At 38.7% G+C, this 19,291-nt stretch overlaps 1 protein-coding gene across 5 annotated transcripts in view; it reads left to right on the top strand.

Moving 5' to 3' along the window:
* Clcn3 (chloride voltage-gated channel 3) overlaps positions 1 to 18,894 on the top strand; it is an 81,894-nt gene extending 63,000 nt beyond the window's left edge. For 2 of the 5 annotated variants that reach the window (XM_057752247.1, XM_057752248.1), the window contains 5 exons: positions 850 to 1,036; positions 5,184 to 5,582; positions 9,845 to 10,061; positions 14,479 to 14,554; positions 16,110 to 18,894. In XM_057752247.1, coding sequence (XP_057608230.1) covers positions 850 to 1,036; positions 5,184 to 5,582; positions 9,845 to 10,061; positions 14,479 to 14,554; positions 16,110 to 16,268 — 1,038 coding nt within the window. In that variant the 3' untranslated portion in view covers positions 16,269 to 18,894. Of the gene's footprint in view, positions 1 to 849; positions 1,037 to 5,183; positions 5,583 to 9,844; positions 10,062 to 14,478; positions 16,082 to 16,109 lie in introns of those variants that run through there. The other 3 variants (XM_057752244.1, XM_057752245.1, XM_057752246.1) reach the window with 2 other exon arrangements.
* Positions 18,895 to 19,291: the final 397 nt, after the last annotated feature.

The raw sequence follows: 19,291 nt of genomic DNA on the forward strand, positions 1-19,291 counted from the left end.
CTTTTTAGTCCACTGAATATCAAATTTTAAAAAAGCTTAGTTTTATTCTTATTTTTTTTTTTAGCAAAGTTAGTTAAAATAGCCATTAAAGTGTTTGCTTTTCCCCCCATAAATCCCAGCATTATTACTGTCAGTAGATTTACACCAAGTATTCAGTGGCTGTAGCTGGCCAATCCCAAGGAAGCTGGAGGCAGATGGCAAGCCTTGTTAAGTCCTAGGCTTTGGCCAGTGGATTATAACCGAGGATTGTGAAATGTGTTTTAATCCTTTGCATTGTATATCTCTTTAATTAGCTCAGTACATGCCAATATGTTCTTTCCTTATCTTCCAAGAATTTCTGCCAGTAAAGATTTTTCAGTTTTTAGTTGATTCACATGTATATTCCATGCAAAATAATGGGGGCTCTGGAAATATTGCCTGACTTGTGCTATAGCACTTGACGAGTAATGCCTGCTGTCTCTCTCTACCATTTATAAAAGCCTAATGGAAGGACAGTCTTGGGAGATTACTGCTTCACATGGAACCCATTTCAGTTTTATGGGAAACACCAGTCACTTTTTGCTTTTTACTCTGGACTACTGAAACTTTTGTTAGAGGGTAACTAAGGATTCCCTAGGATAAAGGATGAGTAAACTGTGAGTTAGTTCTTTTCTCTTTGCCTTAGAGAATCCACTCGATACTGAAGTCAAAGGATTACAGAGCTGTTCACTTAACAGGGTTCTGCTTGTAGTTTAATTTGTACTAGGATTTTAGAATTTCATCAAGATACAAACGGAGTCAATTATTAGAAACAAATCCATAGAATGTAGTTTCTGTCACGTGATTAGAGTGTGTTGCTTACTGTCACAGGTTCCGTCAGGCTTGTTCATCCCCAGCATGGCCATTGGAGCAATTGCAGGGAGGATTGTGGGGATTGCCGTGGAGCAGCTTGCCTACTATCACCACGACTGGTTTATCTTCAAGGAATGGTGTGAGGTTGGGGCTGACTGCATCACACCGGGGCTTTATGCCATGGTTGGTGCTGCCGCGTGCCTAGGTAATGTGATTGTCTTTGCTTGTTTGTGGATATTTGCAAGTCCCAGAAAGAAGAGAGCCAGTGTTAATATATTCGTGTTTATTTGGTTGCTAGGGGGAAGAGGATGCAAGGTGGAAGGGAAGGAATAATTGTAAAAGAAATGAGCCACTAATATTCTAGTACTGGGTTTTGTTTTAGTTGTCTGAGAACATTTGTTTTATGTAAAAATTTAATAATAGCATATTTGTAATATTACATAATGTTTTATGACAGAAACCATCTTGGTACAACATAGGCTTAGTCTGAATCCTGTCCAGGGAGACTGTTTTCTCACTGCTAAGGACCTGGCCTATCTTTAACCATTGATAGAGCACGTTTCAGAGTAATTTCACTTTAGACTCTGTAGTAGTTTATTGGCCTGAGTAAAAGATTTGTTTTTCAGCCTTCTAGCATCTAAGGTACATTTGTAGAAAAATAAGAAATAGTAACTATTCATTTTAGTGAAATAAGCAAAATAATGACTCTAAATCTGCAAGAATCTGTTATTTTCTCTGGCATGAAAAAATTGTTGGGTTTTAAATTTAATTTTTCTAACAAACTTTGGTGTGATATTTAATAATAGTAGGTCCTTTGATTTTGTTTTTGCTCAGGGACTCAGAATCTTCAGAAGTGTAATATTAGGTGAAATTAAAGAACTGAGTAACTTTCATCAAAGTAGCAAGTATTTCTTTAGCTTTCACCTTTTTAGCATTGTGCTAGGTATAGTAAATGATAAGAGAAAAGTGGTAGTGGGCCGGCCTCCCGGAAGCTGCACCCAGCCCTAGGAAGACAACAGTGAGCTCTGTCTGTGGGCTGACAGAGTGCAGTGCCGGGTTTAGAGGGAACGAAGAGTTGAAGTACTCCAGGAAGGACACAAGAGGAGTCTTAGTGTTTTTAAGTTAACTTTTAATTGAGAAATTATACATGTCACCCTCATACTTCTCAAACTTTGGTCAAGATTTATCTTTGAGGCAGCTCTCTCAACTCTCAGTCCACGGTTCTTTTCTTTGGGTCTGCCTTCTTTCCACTTGAAGTATGGGGTCACTAATGACAATTGCCAATCCTGTGACTCTTTGGGATCTTATTTCTTCAAGCAATTAACTTGAGGGTCATTTTTTAATCAGACAGATCTGTCTGGTTCTCAATTGCTAACACCATGTTAAAAATGAGTGGGTTCAAGTCATATTCATGTTTTTTAAGCTGTTATGTGAAGAATTATACAGATGTTCGGAATATTCTGATATCCAAGATAAAAAATGTAATAGAGGACTGGGGAGGTAGTTCAGTGAGAAAGAGCATTCGCAAGCATGAGAACCTGAGTTCTAATCCCCAGCGCTTATTCCAAAAGCCAGGCGTGCCTGTGCATTTCTGTAAGCCTAGTGTTAGAGGGTAGAGACAGACGATCCTGGGAGCTCCCTGGCCAGGAGACCATTCAGACTAAGGTCAGTGTAAGACAAAGAAAACAGCAGGTGTCTTCCTCTGGTCCCCGCCTATTCACCCACATTCATGTACTACATGTGTGCGCACACAGACACACACACACTTGGTCTTTTATACTTTAAATAACTGTCTTGTAGCTCTTTCTCATAGACCTACATAATAGTCCTGTGACTAAGTCAGAGCCATAGAGTTACTCTCTGAGGTTTTTCCAGAGTAATCTGATTATAGGAAGATTCTAATGCAAAGATAAATTCATATGAAAACACGTTTGGAATTGATGCTTTGAAGAAATGTAACTATTATTTAGTACAGTGTGAATATTTTGGGCAACAAGTTGAATTGGTAAGAAATAGACTGTAAAAAAATATTATCTGAGTTTACATCAGAATGAATTTATATTTGAAGTTGTTCAGATTTGTTGCAGAGTTCTGGATTTGCCATTCTTGGCCTGATGGTTGGAAATGTTTTTTTAGTTCTTTGATATTTACTTTTCTCATCTATAAAATGGAAATACTAGCTTGTCTAGTATGATTATTCGGAGGATCACATGAAGTAACATATTAGCAGGGTTCCAATTAAAATAAGCGCTTAGTTTAAAGACAAGCGAAAGCCTTTTAAAACTGGCTGGAGCATGCTGACTTAGAGCAGATTCATAATGGATACTAGTAGATCCTTCCTTTTTTAGGCTAAGAAACAAAAAAGTTTAATGAATTGACAAGTTTTTCTTTCCTTCCTTCCTTCCTTCCTTCCTTCCTTCCTTCCTTCCTTCCTTCCTTCCTTCCTTCCTTCCTTCCATTTTCTTCTTTTTCTAGACAGGGTTTCTCTATGTAACAGCCATGACTATTCTGCAACTCACTCTGTAGACCAGGCTGGCCTCGAATTCATGGAGGTCCACCTGTCTCTGCCTCCTGAGTGCTGGGATTAAAGGCGTGGGTGACCACCTCCTGGCAACTTCTCAGTTTTTTCATTACATTTGTATATTTACCTTGGGGGGGAGGATTCAGAACAAGGGTCAGTGGACAGTTTATGAAAATCAGTTCTCTACTGCCATGTGGGTCTTGGATTGAACTCAGGTCATCAGGCTTGGCATCAAGTGCCTTTACTTGCCAAGCCATTGAGCTGGTCCCTGTTGTTAAGTCCTTTGACCAAAAGAACAACATGATGAAAATGATGCTAAAGCCGTGTGGCTGTGAATGCCTGTAATCCCTCAGAAATGTGAGGATTGCCAGTTCGAGGCCAGTCTGAGCTACATAGTAAGACCTTGTCTTTAAAAACACAAAGTAGTACTTAGTTGTACTAGTGACTTGTGAAGTGGGTTGACCGTCACAGGGTCCAAGAGTCAAGGAGGTAAGATACAGTGGTATTAAAGCGAGAGCACGGGGACTAGGGAGATGGCTCCAGTTAAGAGCACTGGCTGCCTTTCCAAATGACTTGGGGTTTATTTGTCACACCCCCCCATGGCAGTTCAGAACCTCCAGTTCCAGGGCATCTGACATCCTCTTCTGGCTTTTATGGGCACCAAGTGCGAACATGTACACAGATATAATATATGGGCAAACAGTTATAAATAATGCATAAATATTAAAAGTTTATTTAAAAAAGAAAAAAATTTTTTTTTTTTTAGTGAAAGAATAATTTGGGTCCTGGACTAGGTTGGTAACAATGAGAATCCTGAGAAAAGGACTCGTAGGCAGGTATTTTGCAGAAGAATTCAGATCTGTAGAGGTAATAGTGGAGATAGTAGAATAAAATTAAGTTTCCAAAAGAAATCGCCTAGATTGTCAGGAAGCACATGTGCAGGAATGTGGGATCACGGAAGCTGATGACCCCTCTTAAGTGAAGAAGAGAGAATTGGATTTCAAATGTTGTTTTCTTTGACAGCCACCTCAAGGTTTTTGTTTTTTTTTTTTTTTTTTTTTTTTTTAGTTTACAAAACAAGTAGTAAGGTGTGGTGATGATAACAGAAACACAGGAAAGGCACCAGTAGGTAGCAAATAGATTAGGGTGACATTGCAGAGAGTGATTATCTGAGTCAATGAATAGATGCATTTCTCTCCCTTCCTCCTCCATCCCTCCTTCTTGGGATAATGGTTTCAAACCCAGGTCTTTACACATGCTAGGCAAGCATCCTCCCATTGTGTTAGACTTCCCCTCCAGCTCCAAAATAGATGAGTTTTCTGCTCAACAGTATCACTTGCATTGTTAATAAATATCAAAACTTCAAAGTGTTTTACATATTTTGAAGAGACACAGAGGAAATAAATTTATTTACTAGTATACTATATGTTTAATTTATAAATTGGTAGCAAGCAAGGGAGAGAAATGATGCACTTTTTTATATTTAAGAGGTTATAGTAAGCTTTTATAAGAGTGAAATTTATCTTTGCTGCAGCACGAAATCAAAATGACAAAGTCGTTTTTCTTCTTGGTCAGCTGTAGTTTGATTTTTTTGGTTTTAATATAAAAGATTTAGGAATATTACATTAATCATTTTTGTGCTCTAACTGGTTGGTCTCTCTCTGGATCGTATTTGAAGTAATGGTTATTATCCTAAGGGTAGTTGTTGGTTTTGGTGATAATGCTTTTCACTGGTCAGGGCCTGCCCACACTCAGCTGCCTAGTGCGAGACCCTAGTACTGTGGTGGTTAAGAGCCTGTCTTTCCTGACCAGTGCTTTTTATTTCTTTCAGGTGGTGTGACAAGAATGACTGTCTCCCTGGTGGTTATTGTCTTTGAACTTACTGGAGGCTTGGAATATATTGTTCCTCTTATGGCTGCAGTAATGACCAGTAAATGGGTTGGTGATGCCTTCGGTAGAGAAGGCATTTATGAAGCACATATCCGACTAAATGGGTACCCTTTCTTGGATGCAAAAGAAGAATTCACTCATACAACTCTGGCTGCCGATGTCATGAGACCTCGAAGAAGTGATCCTCCCTTAGCTGTTTTGACTCAGGACAATATGACAGTAGATGACATAGAAAACATGATTAATGAAACCAGCTACAATGGCTTTCCTGTTATAATGTCAAAAGAATCTCAGAGATTAGTGGGATTTGCCCTCAGAAGAGACCTGACAATTGCAATAGGTATGATTTCTAAAAACACCATCATGAATGTATATGCCTTTTGTGTAATAGATTTACAGAAGGAGAGAAAGCACTGAAGTTTAATTGAGGGGCAAGTGATGCTAATTTATATGCTTTGAAGTCTGAGTTCTCTAGGAAAGGAATTTAGCCTGGGTGGGAAGGGCAGTAAGAATTTTCACTTTGGTCAGCAACTCTGAATCTTCTTCCCTGTGATGCCAGAGGCGAGAGAGGAGATCTCTAAGCCATTGAGCTACTCCCTAGTGTTTTGTGCAGTACCTTGAACTAAGAATGTCAAACATTTGGTCTATCTGAAGGTAATTGCCGTTTCTCATCACCCTTCCCGCTCTCTGGGGGTCGCTTTTCCAGAGAAAAGGGAAAGCCGTGAGCAGTTCTGGAATTCATAGAGGAAGCTAAAGGAAAATGGTTGGGTTTTGAAGACAAGACAGTGCTAAAATTTTCACTAACTTATATTCTTCCCGACTGTGGATAGATGCTGCTTTAAACTTTAAACAGTCACTTGACAGAGACTGTTGCATAGGAAATAATGTTACTTAGGGGATGTGGTACATTAGATACGTGCGATATCAAGGTGTGGCATCAGAATGTTAAGTCACAAGACTACTTTTGAACACATCTTGAATATTTGCCAATGTGTACTTCTATAGATTTAATTTTTTTTAAATCTGTAGTAAGTATATGTCTGGTGTTATTACACTATATGTTATATATACATAATTATACATTATTGAAAGAAAGCGTTGTCCATACTTAACAAAATATGACCTTTGAAATACCAAATTAGATGTATTCTCCTTCTTAATAGAGAATTAATCAGAGAACAAGTTTTTAGACTACTAAATCCAAATGAGAATTTTCAGATTATTTAAAATTAAAAAAAAAAGCATTGAAATCTTTAAAAATCTCCTATATGGCACTGGAGTTGAGATCTGGCCCAGCACACCCCTGTAATCCTGTTGCTTTGGAGTTGGAAGCATAAGGGATTGCATGTTTGAGTTTACTGGACCGTATCATAAGACCTTGTCTTTAAAAAGAAAGGAAAAAAGAAAATATGTTGTTTTCTACTTCAGAGACCTGTGAATGAATGACATTAAAATAATTTTAAAAATAAAGCAACTTAGCAGATATCATGGCACATTGTGTATCTAATCAATCAGGCTCCTTAAGGTACTTTCTGCATTCAGATGCTAGTCATGTTATCTTAAGCATTCCTCTTTTAATTGACAAATAGAAACTAACGGTAATGTAATGTTTGGTAAAATACGTGCAGTGTGGGATGTTAAACTGGTTGGTATTTGCAACTGCACGTTTATTTTATGGTGAGGACTAAAAACATAAGTTTAAAATAAAAATTTAAAAATTAAAGTGACAGTTCTTTATTTGTGGTGGAGGAGGTTAAGACAGATTTTCTTTTAGCCCAGGCTGTCCTCAATAATCTGTATATAGCTGAAGATGATTTTATAACTCTTGATCATGCTCCCTCCGCTCTCACAATAAAAAATGCCGTTTCTTAAAGTGACACGTTTAAAGCAGAGGCTGGGTATTCATTTCTGATATCTCATATCACAGAGGCACATTCCAAAATACTTTTTTTCCCTACAATTCAGCATTTTAGGATAGGGCTGCAGCTTAGTTGGTAAATGTGTCTACTCCAGGCTCTAGATTGCTCCTCAGCACTGCAATCAAATAAAAACAAAACTGTTTAGTCATAAATGTGTAACCTCAGAGGCACCAGCATGCTTTGGTGTCACATTAATTTGACAAAGAGCAAGGGCACGGCTGCATTATCTGCTCTCTCCCTGTGTCTTCAGTCTGTCTGTAACTTTCTGGGCTGTGTCATCTGTGCATGTATCTGTGTCTACCTGAATTCTGCTCTGTGTCTGACTGTCCCTCTTGCTATGCGATGGTGTAAATCTGTCCTTCTGTTAATGTCCCTCACAAAGGGCTTTGCTCTGTGTTGCTCCCAGTGTTTGTGGCAAATATTTGCCTCTATAAAGTTCCTTTTGAATTGTTTGCTGTTTTCAACAATAGCACAGCATACACAGGCATGTGTTACTCTGGATCCGGAGCATGGAAGAATCATAATTTAAAAGGAAAGCTATGCATTAGCTTAAGGTATATAAGCTAAGGTTACAAATGGGGACTCCAAGACAAGTCAGGTTGTTTGTTACATTGTTTTCTTAAAGAGGGGTTCAACAAACAGGCTGAGTACACGACAGGAAATCAGCTTCATTACAGTCTTAAGTGACCTCAAGTGTATTGTTAACTGAGAAGTTCCAGTCTCTGAATGTGAGAGACATCTTCCTAAATTGTATCAGCACATTTAAATGTTTGAGTAGTTAGGGTTATTTTCTTTGGTGATATATTTGTTGTTGTTTATATATTTAACATATCACATTGTTAATATTGTAGCTACATGTTTTTTTAAAGTTTCACTTTTTATACTGGAGTTTAAAATAGTATATACACTCCTATTACAGTATGCTAAATTTGATTGACTATTCCTGCTAACCTAATTGCATGTAAAAACTTTCACTCTTCATACCTTTTTTCTTTTTCTTTATGCTTCTCTCATACAGTACATCCCAGCCACAGTTTTCCCTTCATCTGCTCCCTCCTCCCCCAGATCCACTGCTCCTCTCTTCCCCTTTTGAGAGCTGGCCTTGTAGGAATATCCACCAAACACTACATAAGTCACAATAAGACTAGACACAAACCCTCATATCAAGGTTGGTCAAGGCAACCCAGTGGGAGGAAAAGGGTCCCAAGAGCAGGCAAAAGAGTCAGAGACACCTCCATTCCCACTCTTACGAGTTCCACAAAAACCCCAAGCTAAACAACTGCAATATATAGGCAACAGACCTAGCACAGACACGTGCAGACTCTGTGATTGTTGCTTCAGTCCCTGTGAGCCCCTATGAGCGGGCCCTGCTTAGGTGATTCTCTGGGCAGTGTTCCGGTGTCCTAGACCCTTCTGGCTCCTACAACCTTCCTTCACCCCTGTGGGGTTCCCTGAGTACTGCAGTGTTTGGCTGTGGCTCTCTGTAGCTGCTCCCATCACTACTGGAGGAGGACTGTCTTTGATATTGTTGTCACGCTGGCCGTCATTTTTATTCTGTGCTCTAAGGATATGTACTGTTTACACTGTACACTCCATCGCCATGCACATGTGTTCTTCTGGGCTGAAAGCAACCTCAAGGGCCATCTATGTTGGTCACTAATTGATGTCTTTTCCATACCATGACCATACTTTTCAGGTCGCTCATCTGCTGGCCTTTAGGACCTCACTTAGTGCACTGTTATTCAGTATGTTTATAGCACAGCTGAATGCAGCTTCAGTAGTCAGAAAGACTAAGCATCACAAAGCTTTCATTTAGAAGCAGTAATATTCTCTTTGTCTGGTCAGACTGGTGCTTATTATTTTGGCTTAAATATTTTTGTAGCAAAATGCATGTGCAAAATATTTTCACTGTAACTAATACTGTATTTATACACATAGTTTTCAGTTCATATTTACTGAAAATAACAAGCACAGAGCTGGATGACTATTTCATTTGCATATTCTGTCCATGTTATGGGTTTCTATTCTCCCGTGTGTGCTCTCTGGCACTTTCTGTCTTGCACTCTCAAAGGTGGGAGAAGAAACAGGCAGCTAGACAGAGCACATTGGAAGGGAGGAGAAATTGATAGAACCTTTATAAATAAAACAGCCTACCCGGGTGTGGTAGTGCATGCCTTTAATCACCAGGGAGGCAGAACTCTATGAGTTGGAGACTAGTTAGTCTAGTTTACAGAGCTAGTTCCAGGACCCTGTCTCAGGGTGGGGAGTGGGTCAGAAGTCAGTCTTTATTCACTTGGGAGTGTAATTGTAGTTAGGAGGAGGCAGCTCATGGACAGTGGTGCAGTGTAGAATAAGAAACATTCAGCATAAGCGGGCTTGATGACAGGTTCTGTAGTAAACAGCTCTTGTGATGTGTACAGGTTTTAAATAGAATTCCTTATTTCAAACATGCTTCCTTGTCTCTGCACCATTGAAGAAAATCACCCCATGATAAAATTATTGTCAGTTTCCATTTCATTCAAATAGGGAAAATGGCTTTATCAGTTAATTCTCTTTGAAGTAGAAGATAGGAAAAAGGAAAGGGACCAGAAGTCACAGAACTTGTGCCGCATGAGCAAAGTTGCATTTAAGAAAAGAAAACCCATCAATTGAAAATGTTTGCTCTTCTTTATCTCTTTTTCAGAAAGTGCCAGGAAGAAACAAGAAGGTATTGTTGGCAGTTCTCGGGTATGTTTCGCACAGCATACTCCATCTCTCCCAGCAGAAAGCCCTCGGCCATTAAAACTGAGAAGCATCCTTGATATGAGCCCTTTTACAGTAACAGACCACACCCCGATGGAGATTGTGGTAGACATCTTCCGAAAACTGGGCCTGAGGCAGTGCCTTGTAACTCACAACGGGTAAGTTTAGCACAGCACAAATCAGTTCACTCCCTAGAATTACTGGTCCTTATTAACGGAATCTTTTCAGGGCAGAGTGTGAGTCAGGTCCAGGCGGGAATGTCTGACTTGGTTTGGTTATAAATTCAGGGTCTCAAGCTTCACAGCTGCCTGAGTAAGGATATCAGCTCTTCTGTTGTCAAGGATACTGGGTTTCAGAGTTGGAGAAGAATGAAGAGCTTGTTGAGCTTAAGGTGTTTTTTTTCCTGGGGGGAGTGGGTACTGGGCTCAGTGTTCAGGAAGCATGGCAGAACCAATTCCTTTGTGTGTTTCGTTTCTAGTGGATAGCTTTGTCATACATCTCCTTCTAGATACTCTGCTATGTGCTATTTGAGCCAGCATTTATCATTAATTAAATAATATATAGAATTTGTAGTTTAGCTAAAAATCTTCAACAATATTGTTTTTCTTCTTTTTCTTTGTTTTTTCCTACCTTCTCCATAACAAATCTGCCCATAAACTGAACTGCTAATGGCATACAAGCATTCATGTATTGAGAGCCTTTTATTTCCATTATATTATTTTTCTTAGTAGAATTATTTTTGTTGTTGCTGAGTCAGGGCCTCACTGTGGCTGGAAGAGTCTGGACTTTGTGATTCTTGTGAACCTCATGAGCACTGAGGTCACAGGCAAGCACCTCCTTGCTGGTGACTTGGTGGAATTCTTAGAACATTGTTTCATGTGAAGTCATGGACAGAAATGCTAGGAAAAGGAAACATGGTTTTCTGAATTCGCTATGAACTGATGGCTCACCCTGAATAGTGTGAAGCTGAGTAAATGCTGTACCAAACAATCAGAGAGTCACAACAAATTTTAAAATTTTGTATAAAACATATGGGCAACAGAACACATGACCCCTCTATAAGGGGGCTTAAAAAAACAAAAACAAAGGAATATAATTTACTGAACATTTTCATACTTTTTTACGTAATTCTGCACTCTGCACACTAGGTCCTGTTTGGCAGGTGTTTTGTTGAAGTTAGCGCTGCAGCTCAGAGAAGTCCAGACTCCTGCTACTGTTCTTCAGTATTCTCCTGTACTGTCCTACTTACTGTCACACTGAGTCTTTCTTCATGATCTTTTATTCTCTTCTAACATTTTCTGGGCCTCTACAGTCGACCATATTGACTTAGGAATACCAGTATCATAGGTATTTATACTTTTATTTTAAAAAAAAAAAGCAGAAAGTGGGAACATTAGAGCCATGTTCAGTGTTTAGCTTCTGGATTATAATATAAATAAATCAAAGATGTGTTTCACATAATACTATGGTCTATAGTTTTATTTTGTTTACTATTGTCTAATTTAAAAAAATGGTACCTAATGTCATTGTTTAAAACTTAATAAATATTGGTTAAACGGTGTATCTTTCAATAAGGCTTGACCTTGTGCCCTTTGAATCATTATATGATTCAATTGGAAACTAAATTTTCATAAGCTAATGTTCTCTGCCTGGTGTACGTTCTCTTCTGTACTGACAAATACCAGTTCTGTTCTGTAAGTGGTGATTAGCTGTACCACAAAGCCCTGCTGTGGAGGGTAATTTTCATATTCCACCTTACTGCTTAATTGACAGGACTTTGGCAGTACAGATCCTAGAAAGGAAAATAGTTAAGGATTACATTATTTTTTTAAGGGGGATAAGAGTTAGTTACATACAATTTTATCTGCTGCTTCTGCTGGCATATATATAAAGTAAAGAGCTTTCTTCCTCCAGGGGGTTATTGTCTCTGACTTCATCCTATTTCTTACTTCACAGAAAGTAAGTGTATTCAGAAAGAAAAAAGATGATATGGAGAAGAAAGTCTTGACTTTATTGTCTATGAACTACTTAACGCAGGAGGGTGTTTTATTCACAAAATTGTGGTTAAAGCCAAGAAAAGCATGTTTGAAAGTGAAGACCGTGCAGTTCTCAGTAGCCATGTGTGTTCCAGCTTTGCGTAGTGCCAGCAGGAGGAGGGAAAACACAACAGAGTTGGGACCATGGTTGCAAGAGGGAAAAAGAATAGAGAAGTAGTGAGAAGAGACCTGAACTGTGCTGTCACATTTGATACTAACAGAACTTGTCAGAATCCTGTAGTTTACAAACAAACAAGATGGTCGTAACGCTGCTAGAGATCCTTGTCCTAAGTCTGCCGCTGAGGGCTTCTTGGGAACTTCTCAGAACTCTGGAGATGTTGATGTTCTTTGATTCCCCAATTGTCAGTGATCCTAGCTTGCCTGAGAATCCAGACATTTTGGTGGGGTGAGATAGGATGTACTCTTGGAATTACTGTTTCTTGGAACAAGCTTTGGGAAATGTCAGCTGCTGACATGTTAACTTCCACCCCATTACTTTCCATTCAAAATGCACACCAGTTATTCTTAAACACTTGGCAGTGATTTCCCTTGCCCTTAGAACTAAGAGTGGCACTGAAGCTGCTTTCCTTCTCAAGTCAGTCTTGGTAGAGTCTGCAGCTGTATGCAAGCGTCCCAAGGTGGCTGCCTGGTCCTTGCAAGTCTATCATTCTCCTCACTTTGCCACCCAGTGACGAGCTTACCAATACAAACGATAAACTGATATTAATCATTTTACTTAATTGGATAAACAAAGCATGCACAAGAGTCAAACTGGTGTTATTGTATTTAATTAAGTGCTACCATAAAAATCTATTGAATTTATTGCTTAAAATCCTTTTTATTAGCATGTAGTAGTTGTACAAAATCATGGATTTTATATTTTCGTACAACTGTACAATGTACATTGCTTGTATTCACCACCACCCCAAAGTAGAAGGAGGAGGAGGAGGAGGAGGAGGAGGAGGAGGAGGAGGAGGAGGAGGAGGAGGAGGAGGAGGAGGAAGAAGAAGAGGAAGAAGAAGAAGAAGAAGAAGAAGAAGAAGAAGAAGAAGAAGAAGAAGAAGAAAAGAAGAAGAAGAAGGAAGAGAAGAAGAAGAGGAGGAGGAGGAGGAGGAGGAGAAGAAGAAGAAAGAAGAAGAAGAAGAAGAAGAAGGAAGAAGGAAGAAGAAGAAGAGGAGGAGGAGGAGGAGGAGGAGAAGAAGAAAGAAGAAAGAAGAAGAAGAAGAAGAAGAAGAAGAAGAAGAAGAAGAAGAAGAAGAAGAAGAAGAAGAAGAAGAAGAAGAAGAAGAAGAAAGAAAAAAAATCCTTAAATACAGAAAGAACATTTCTGTAGTGGGCAAATGCTCATTTTATGTGGTACAGTTTTTGAGCTTATTGGAGAGTTTGTTCCCATACTCTGAAAACTTCACTACATTGAACCCATTTTTGCCTTTAAATGTTTCTGCCCTTCCTGCTTCCAGCACCAGCCGTCACTGTTTTATGAGGGAAATATTTGTAAAGACCAGACTGCTTTGAAGTCCCATAGTGACCCTCTTTAAGATATCAGGCTGGGTATAAGCCTTTAATCCCAAGCTCTGTGATTTTGAGGACAGCCCGGTCTACAAAGAGAACCCTATCTCAAAATAGCAAAACAACAACAATAGCAGCAACAACAAAAGAAATCAGAATTTCCAAAACAGCTTAACAGGGAAGTTAACTTAAGCAGAAAAATCACTAAGGAAATGCCTGATTATTCTGAAGACATTTGAGATGGGCCCCTGGAATTTATATCAGGTACATATTACAGTCAAATTTGGTTATTTGTTGTAAAGTAAGCATCAAAATATTTAATATTTAAAAATAGTCTAGTTAAGTAGCCTTATGAGAATTTATGAAAATCATTTTGTAAATGTAATATAATAACTGTAAACTGAGAAATAATTACTTAGAAAAATATGCATTAAAAGTCATTTTGACCTCTACTCATAAATGTTTTATTACCATATTATAAGAAATGGGATTTACTTCCTGAAAATGAGGTCAGTAGTATTTAAGTGCTCTTCCTTAATTGAAATTCCAAATAAATAGTAAAATCTAGGAGATTTAACCTTTCTTAGGCATTCAAACTCTCCCCCCACCCCAAACACACACAACACTGAGGTAGATCAAATAACTTTTAGCTAAATTGTTATCTTAGAAACTGAAAAACGTGTTCATCCAAGGAGAGGACACTGAAACCCATCTCCCAGTTTTAGAGGTCCGTAGCTGTGTAATATTAAGTTTCCTCTGTATTTTTAGTTTTAGTCATCTTCATAGTTACTATTTTAGTCATACTTTTATTATTTTGATTTTTAAAAAGTAAACCCCACCCTTAGAAACAGTATTGTGTCTCTTTTGAAGTTAGTAGGGTGTCTGAAAATGGAACCTAGATTTTTATCTCAAGTTCATGAGAAGCATTCTTATGGTTTATGTTTATTTCCTTCTCTCATTCTTTGTCATTATGATTGGAAGCTCTTTCAGTTTGACTTCTCACAGTTATTAGCATAATAATCTGTTTCAGGATTGTCTTGGGGATCATCACAAAGAAGAACATTTTAGAGCATCTCGAGCAACTAAAGCAGCACGTGGAGCCCTTGGTGATTAGCTGTCAGCTCTCCTCACTAGACCCTTAAGTCAGGAGGCATGAAACTTGTGAACTGGCAGTCTTTCCACCCACCATGCACCAGTCCAGGGCTCTCGCAGCAGATGTCTGCGAGGTCCCTTAGGTAGACTGTCTAAAGTCCATTCTTAGAAAGTAAGCAGCAGCTCACAGTCGCAAAATTAGGTGAACTTTAAGAACTTCAGAAAGTCTGGTGGTTGAATGAGGAGACATTATTGGACATGCTTAAACGTGAAAAGTGGATTCACCGGTCTCTGAAGACTCCTGACTGGTTAAAATAATGCCTGTCCTGTCACACCCCAACCTCTTTTATGCTTCCTAATCTGTGGTAGTTTTGTGGTAAATCTAAGCTCTTTTGTGACTTTAACTGAGCTTAGCAAGTAGAAATGCTGACCATTTAATTTTTTAGTGGGCACACTAACTGAGCACATTGTGAATGTATCTGCGATCATAGCATTAGTTCCCTTTCTGCTACCCCTTGCATATGTTCAGTTAGAATGTGTGTCCTGCCATTTCGTTAGTGGATTGTTCATAGGTCATGTATGTGCCCCTTTTGTATGTTTCTAGACTCTCATAAGTAGCTTTTGTGTTAGTGGGCTTTATATCTTAGTGGTGTCATTGATTACAGATAAATTTTGATTGATGCATAACCAGTTGTCTGGCTTTAACAATTAATGCCTCAAATTATTTTGGCCTGCAATTTTCATACCTACATGAACCTGTCCCCATTTGTTTAAGTACACAACTGAGTATGTATTCCTGTTGTATGCTAATATTTCACAAGTGTTTCATGCATCCTTTTTTTAAAATTACTAACCTCAGTGCAGTAGCTACTCATTCATTCTGCTTTCTGCTTTCCCTGTAATCATCCTTTAGGATTGCCTCTTGATTTTTCACCTACTTTTTAATGTAAGCATTAACACCCAAGACTTTCATAAAAGCACTGTATTTTCTTTGGGGGGAGCACAAAATTGTACAAGAGAACATAAGTATGCTTTCAGAAACCCGGGTTGTGCTGTAGGTTTATTCTTGCCTTCTGAAGTGTGGGAGGTGAACTTTGCATCTCAATTGTATGTGCTTTCATGAATATTCTGCATACGACTGGGTAATCTGAAAATTATTTCTAAAGATTTTTGGTTCTACAAAATGTTTAGGTTTTAAATTGTTTTCTAATGGGAATGTGTTCTTTTTACAAACTGGATCAGTATTATTTCCTGTTCATATTTCTTCCCAGTTTTTGTTCCATTTTTGTCGGCATACTTCAATCAAAATAGCTCTATTGCAGTGAGTCTTGCAGTCCTCAGCCCTAGTGGGAAGGACTGTACACTTGAGTAACCACAGTACTTTTTATGTCAGAGGACGGTTGCTGGGTAATTTCATGTCTTTACCAGTAAAACACTCTTTAAAAATGCACAATCAGGCTGCTTGCTTGGCTTTCTGTTCCTGTCAACAAAAAGAATTTATCTATAGATTTAGCTCCTGTTTCCTTTTCCATTTTAGTTTAATAGATCTTTTCTGTTTATCCTTTTCAGGCGCCTCCTTGGCATTATAACAAAAAAAGATATCCTCCGTCATATGGCCCAGACGGCAAACCAAGACCCCGCTTCAATAATGTTCAACTGAGTTCTGTAGATGAGGAGAGAGAGGAGACAGAAGAGGAAGTTCGTTTGTTGAATAGCACAATTCTTTAATATGAGGGACTCGTCCACTTTTTTCTTCTTAAAAAAAAAAAAAGACAAAGAAAGAAAGAAAGGAAATACAAGCCGAGCTTTTGCAACCTGGTTTGCAAATAATGCTGGGAGACTGGAGGGATTGTTCGGGGAGGGAGAAGGAGCAGGAGTGAGGTACTTCCCTAACTGACTGGAGCGGTAGTTCATCTCGTGCTGTCCTGCACTGGCTGCATTCACTGAGGCTATGCAGTGAGAGTGCAGGCCTGAGCCTTCATGGAGCCTTCACTGGAGTCCTCAAGCCTCTGGCTGTCCTTCAGCACCACAGAGACTCTCAGTCCCTGTTTCTGGAGGGATCACTTTGAATTGAGCCATCTATTAAGACTGCAAGGTCTTGCCCTTTTATATCAGAACTGTTGTGTTTAACTCATGAAATGTATAGTTAAGCATTACCTTTCTACATTCCAAAAGAGCTTCTCTCTCCTCCCACCCGCTCTCCCCTTTTCTGACCTGTAACAAAACCTCTTTAAATTGGTGTGCCCTTTTGAAGCAGTCCTTTCTCATATTGAGACGTACTGTGATTTGACTGAGGTTTCATCACAAGAAGGGAATGTTTCTTGTGCCATTAACCATGTAGTTTGTACCATCACTAAAGGCTTGGAAACGTGCACACACACCACTGCTGTCCAGCAGGTAAAATCTTGAGATGTGAATGAAATACCCAGCTTGTGTGATGTGTGGTTCAGAATCAGAAACAAAGAAACTTGACTCTAATCAGTTTTATTTTTTCCTCTCAGACTTTATGGATAATGTGACCTAGTCGTCTGCAGATTTTCTATTTCTGAAAGGACTACTATGACATAAAAGTGCTGTTCAGCATCACTGAACCCAGGCTGCTGCTGTGACAGCAAAGAGAAGGAAGGAATCTGTTCAGCTGTACCTGGAATTAATTGCATGTTAAACACTGGAACTTTTTTCTTCAAATTAGATTATTCTTTTATTTCAGGATGTTTCACTGCTGACACTGGAGATGAAATGTAACTCATAACTTGCACTAAATGTATATTTCTTTTCTTAAAAATTTACCATTCTTATTTATATTTTTATGGATTAAAATTTATAAAATACAGATCAGTTAATATTGCACTTAAATAATTTTACCTTTCTAATGTGATTTTTTTAATAGACTAATTCTGACTTACAAATATGGAGGTATGAACAAAGATTACAATGGGCGCAAGGGTTTAAGAAGATGCGGTCACTTCTGTGACCCAGAGTGCACACGATACCTTCTGAGTTCTCACTGCCATCTTCTGGTTATGCCCTCTGACCTGTCCATTCCTACTCACAAACTAGAAAGTTGAGAATGCCATTAATTACTACCTGGAGATTAAAACCAAATCCTTGTAAAAGAAAAAAAAAGCAAACAAAAATGAGAACAATAAAATCATAATCTGAGTATACCCTTTAAATCATTGAGTAGGTCACGACCTTCCATGAAGTGTTCAGTGATGATTTGTTTGGATAGCTGCAGTGCACGCTTTTGCAGGATTCATTATAAGGTACTTCAGAGTATTTGGAATTGTCATTGGAAATGCCTGTTTTAATCATGGTCTTAACTCGCTGCTGGCAAAGACAGTTCACTCACTCACTAGACTGGCCCAGATATCTGTGAGTTTGCATTTTTGGAAGGCAAATGCATGTGTGCAGACATTTTCTGAAACAACTGGCAATGAGCCATTTTTACTATCTGTGAGATCACATTAGCTCTGTATGATCTTGATGACTTAAAAGATCAGGAGGCCATATTAGGATGATCCCAAGTTTAACAAACTTTTAGGGTTTTTCAGCTGTGCTCTCTGCCAATATTTTTGTCTTACTTCTGTTGGCAGATTTCAAGATTTTTCATGGCCCCTTCATTGTTGTTTGGCTAAACAGAGTAAGCTCATTAATAATAATAGTCTTTGTGGTGTGCAAGGCCCTGCAGGGGTACAGACTCCTTTCTGGGTTCCAAGTCTTCAAAGGAGAAGCCAGTTTCTTGGAGCATCACATAGTGAAACTGAACATTATTTTATTTTCCCATTTCCTTTTCAGATTCTGCTCCCATGACCCATCTTGTTTCAGAGAGTAACATTTCACGGTACATATTAAAGTATTCATTTTCTTCTTCGTTACATTTCTCTACTTCTGATGTGTCTTACTACTGAAAACATGAAAAGTACCGTGTTTTTAATGCATTCAGAGGTTTGGGTTTTTGCTTTTTTCTTTACGGTATTACCATCTGTTCTATTTTTCTTTTTCATACATTGTTTGGTTGATTTTCAACCAAATAAGATAGTGGAGACCGTGAACTACATGTGCCTAGCTAATTGGCAAACTGATTGACCAATATTGAGTACAGCGCCTTATTTGAGTACCCTTTTAAAGAAGGTATGATGAAAATGGGCAAGGGTGTCAGCATCTCTTATTAATAATTGCTTTTGGTTTTGGTTCCTGAAGAATGCTTAGTTGTTAATCTGTGATGTTGCCTAGAGCTGTATTTATCTGTTTTTATTTATACTAGTGTAGTAAAGCTGCATATCATTACAGTAAAAATGATTACTGTGATGAGTTAATAAGAAAATCTATTAAAATCTCTACTTCAATGTGTGGTTTGGCCTTTAATTGCATCTGTACCAGCAGCCCTCCCCTGCACAGCGCACTATGCAGTCAGTCAGTGTAAGCCAGCGTGGCTGGCACATGCAGCCTCAAAAGAATGGTGCTTGCAGTGTTTCTGTCAGGTTACAACTATTTCCTCTCTTGCGTTTTGAGCAAGGAGCCGAAGAGGAGGAGAATGCTGGATTGAGAATGTATATACACTTTTCTAGCAACAGGCTAGGGCCCCGAAGTGTCAGCACAGAAGATTCTAGTTCAGTTCAATTTCAAAATGTTTGATTTTCAGAAGAAAAATTATACTGTCTGAACAGAGAGAATAAATGACTTTTATGCTTAAAAACAATCACCTTAGAAAAACTCTAGTAGATGTGCTTTCAAACAGCAGTAAGAGA

The sequence above is a fragment of the Chionomys nivalis genome, chromosome 20 (assembly GCF_950005125.1).
Source record: "Chionomys nivalis chromosome 20, mChiNiv1.1, whole genome shotgun sequence".
Taxonomy (NCBI): Eukaryota; Metazoa; Chordata; class Mammalia; order Rodentia; family Cricetidae; genus Chionomys; species Chionomys nivalis.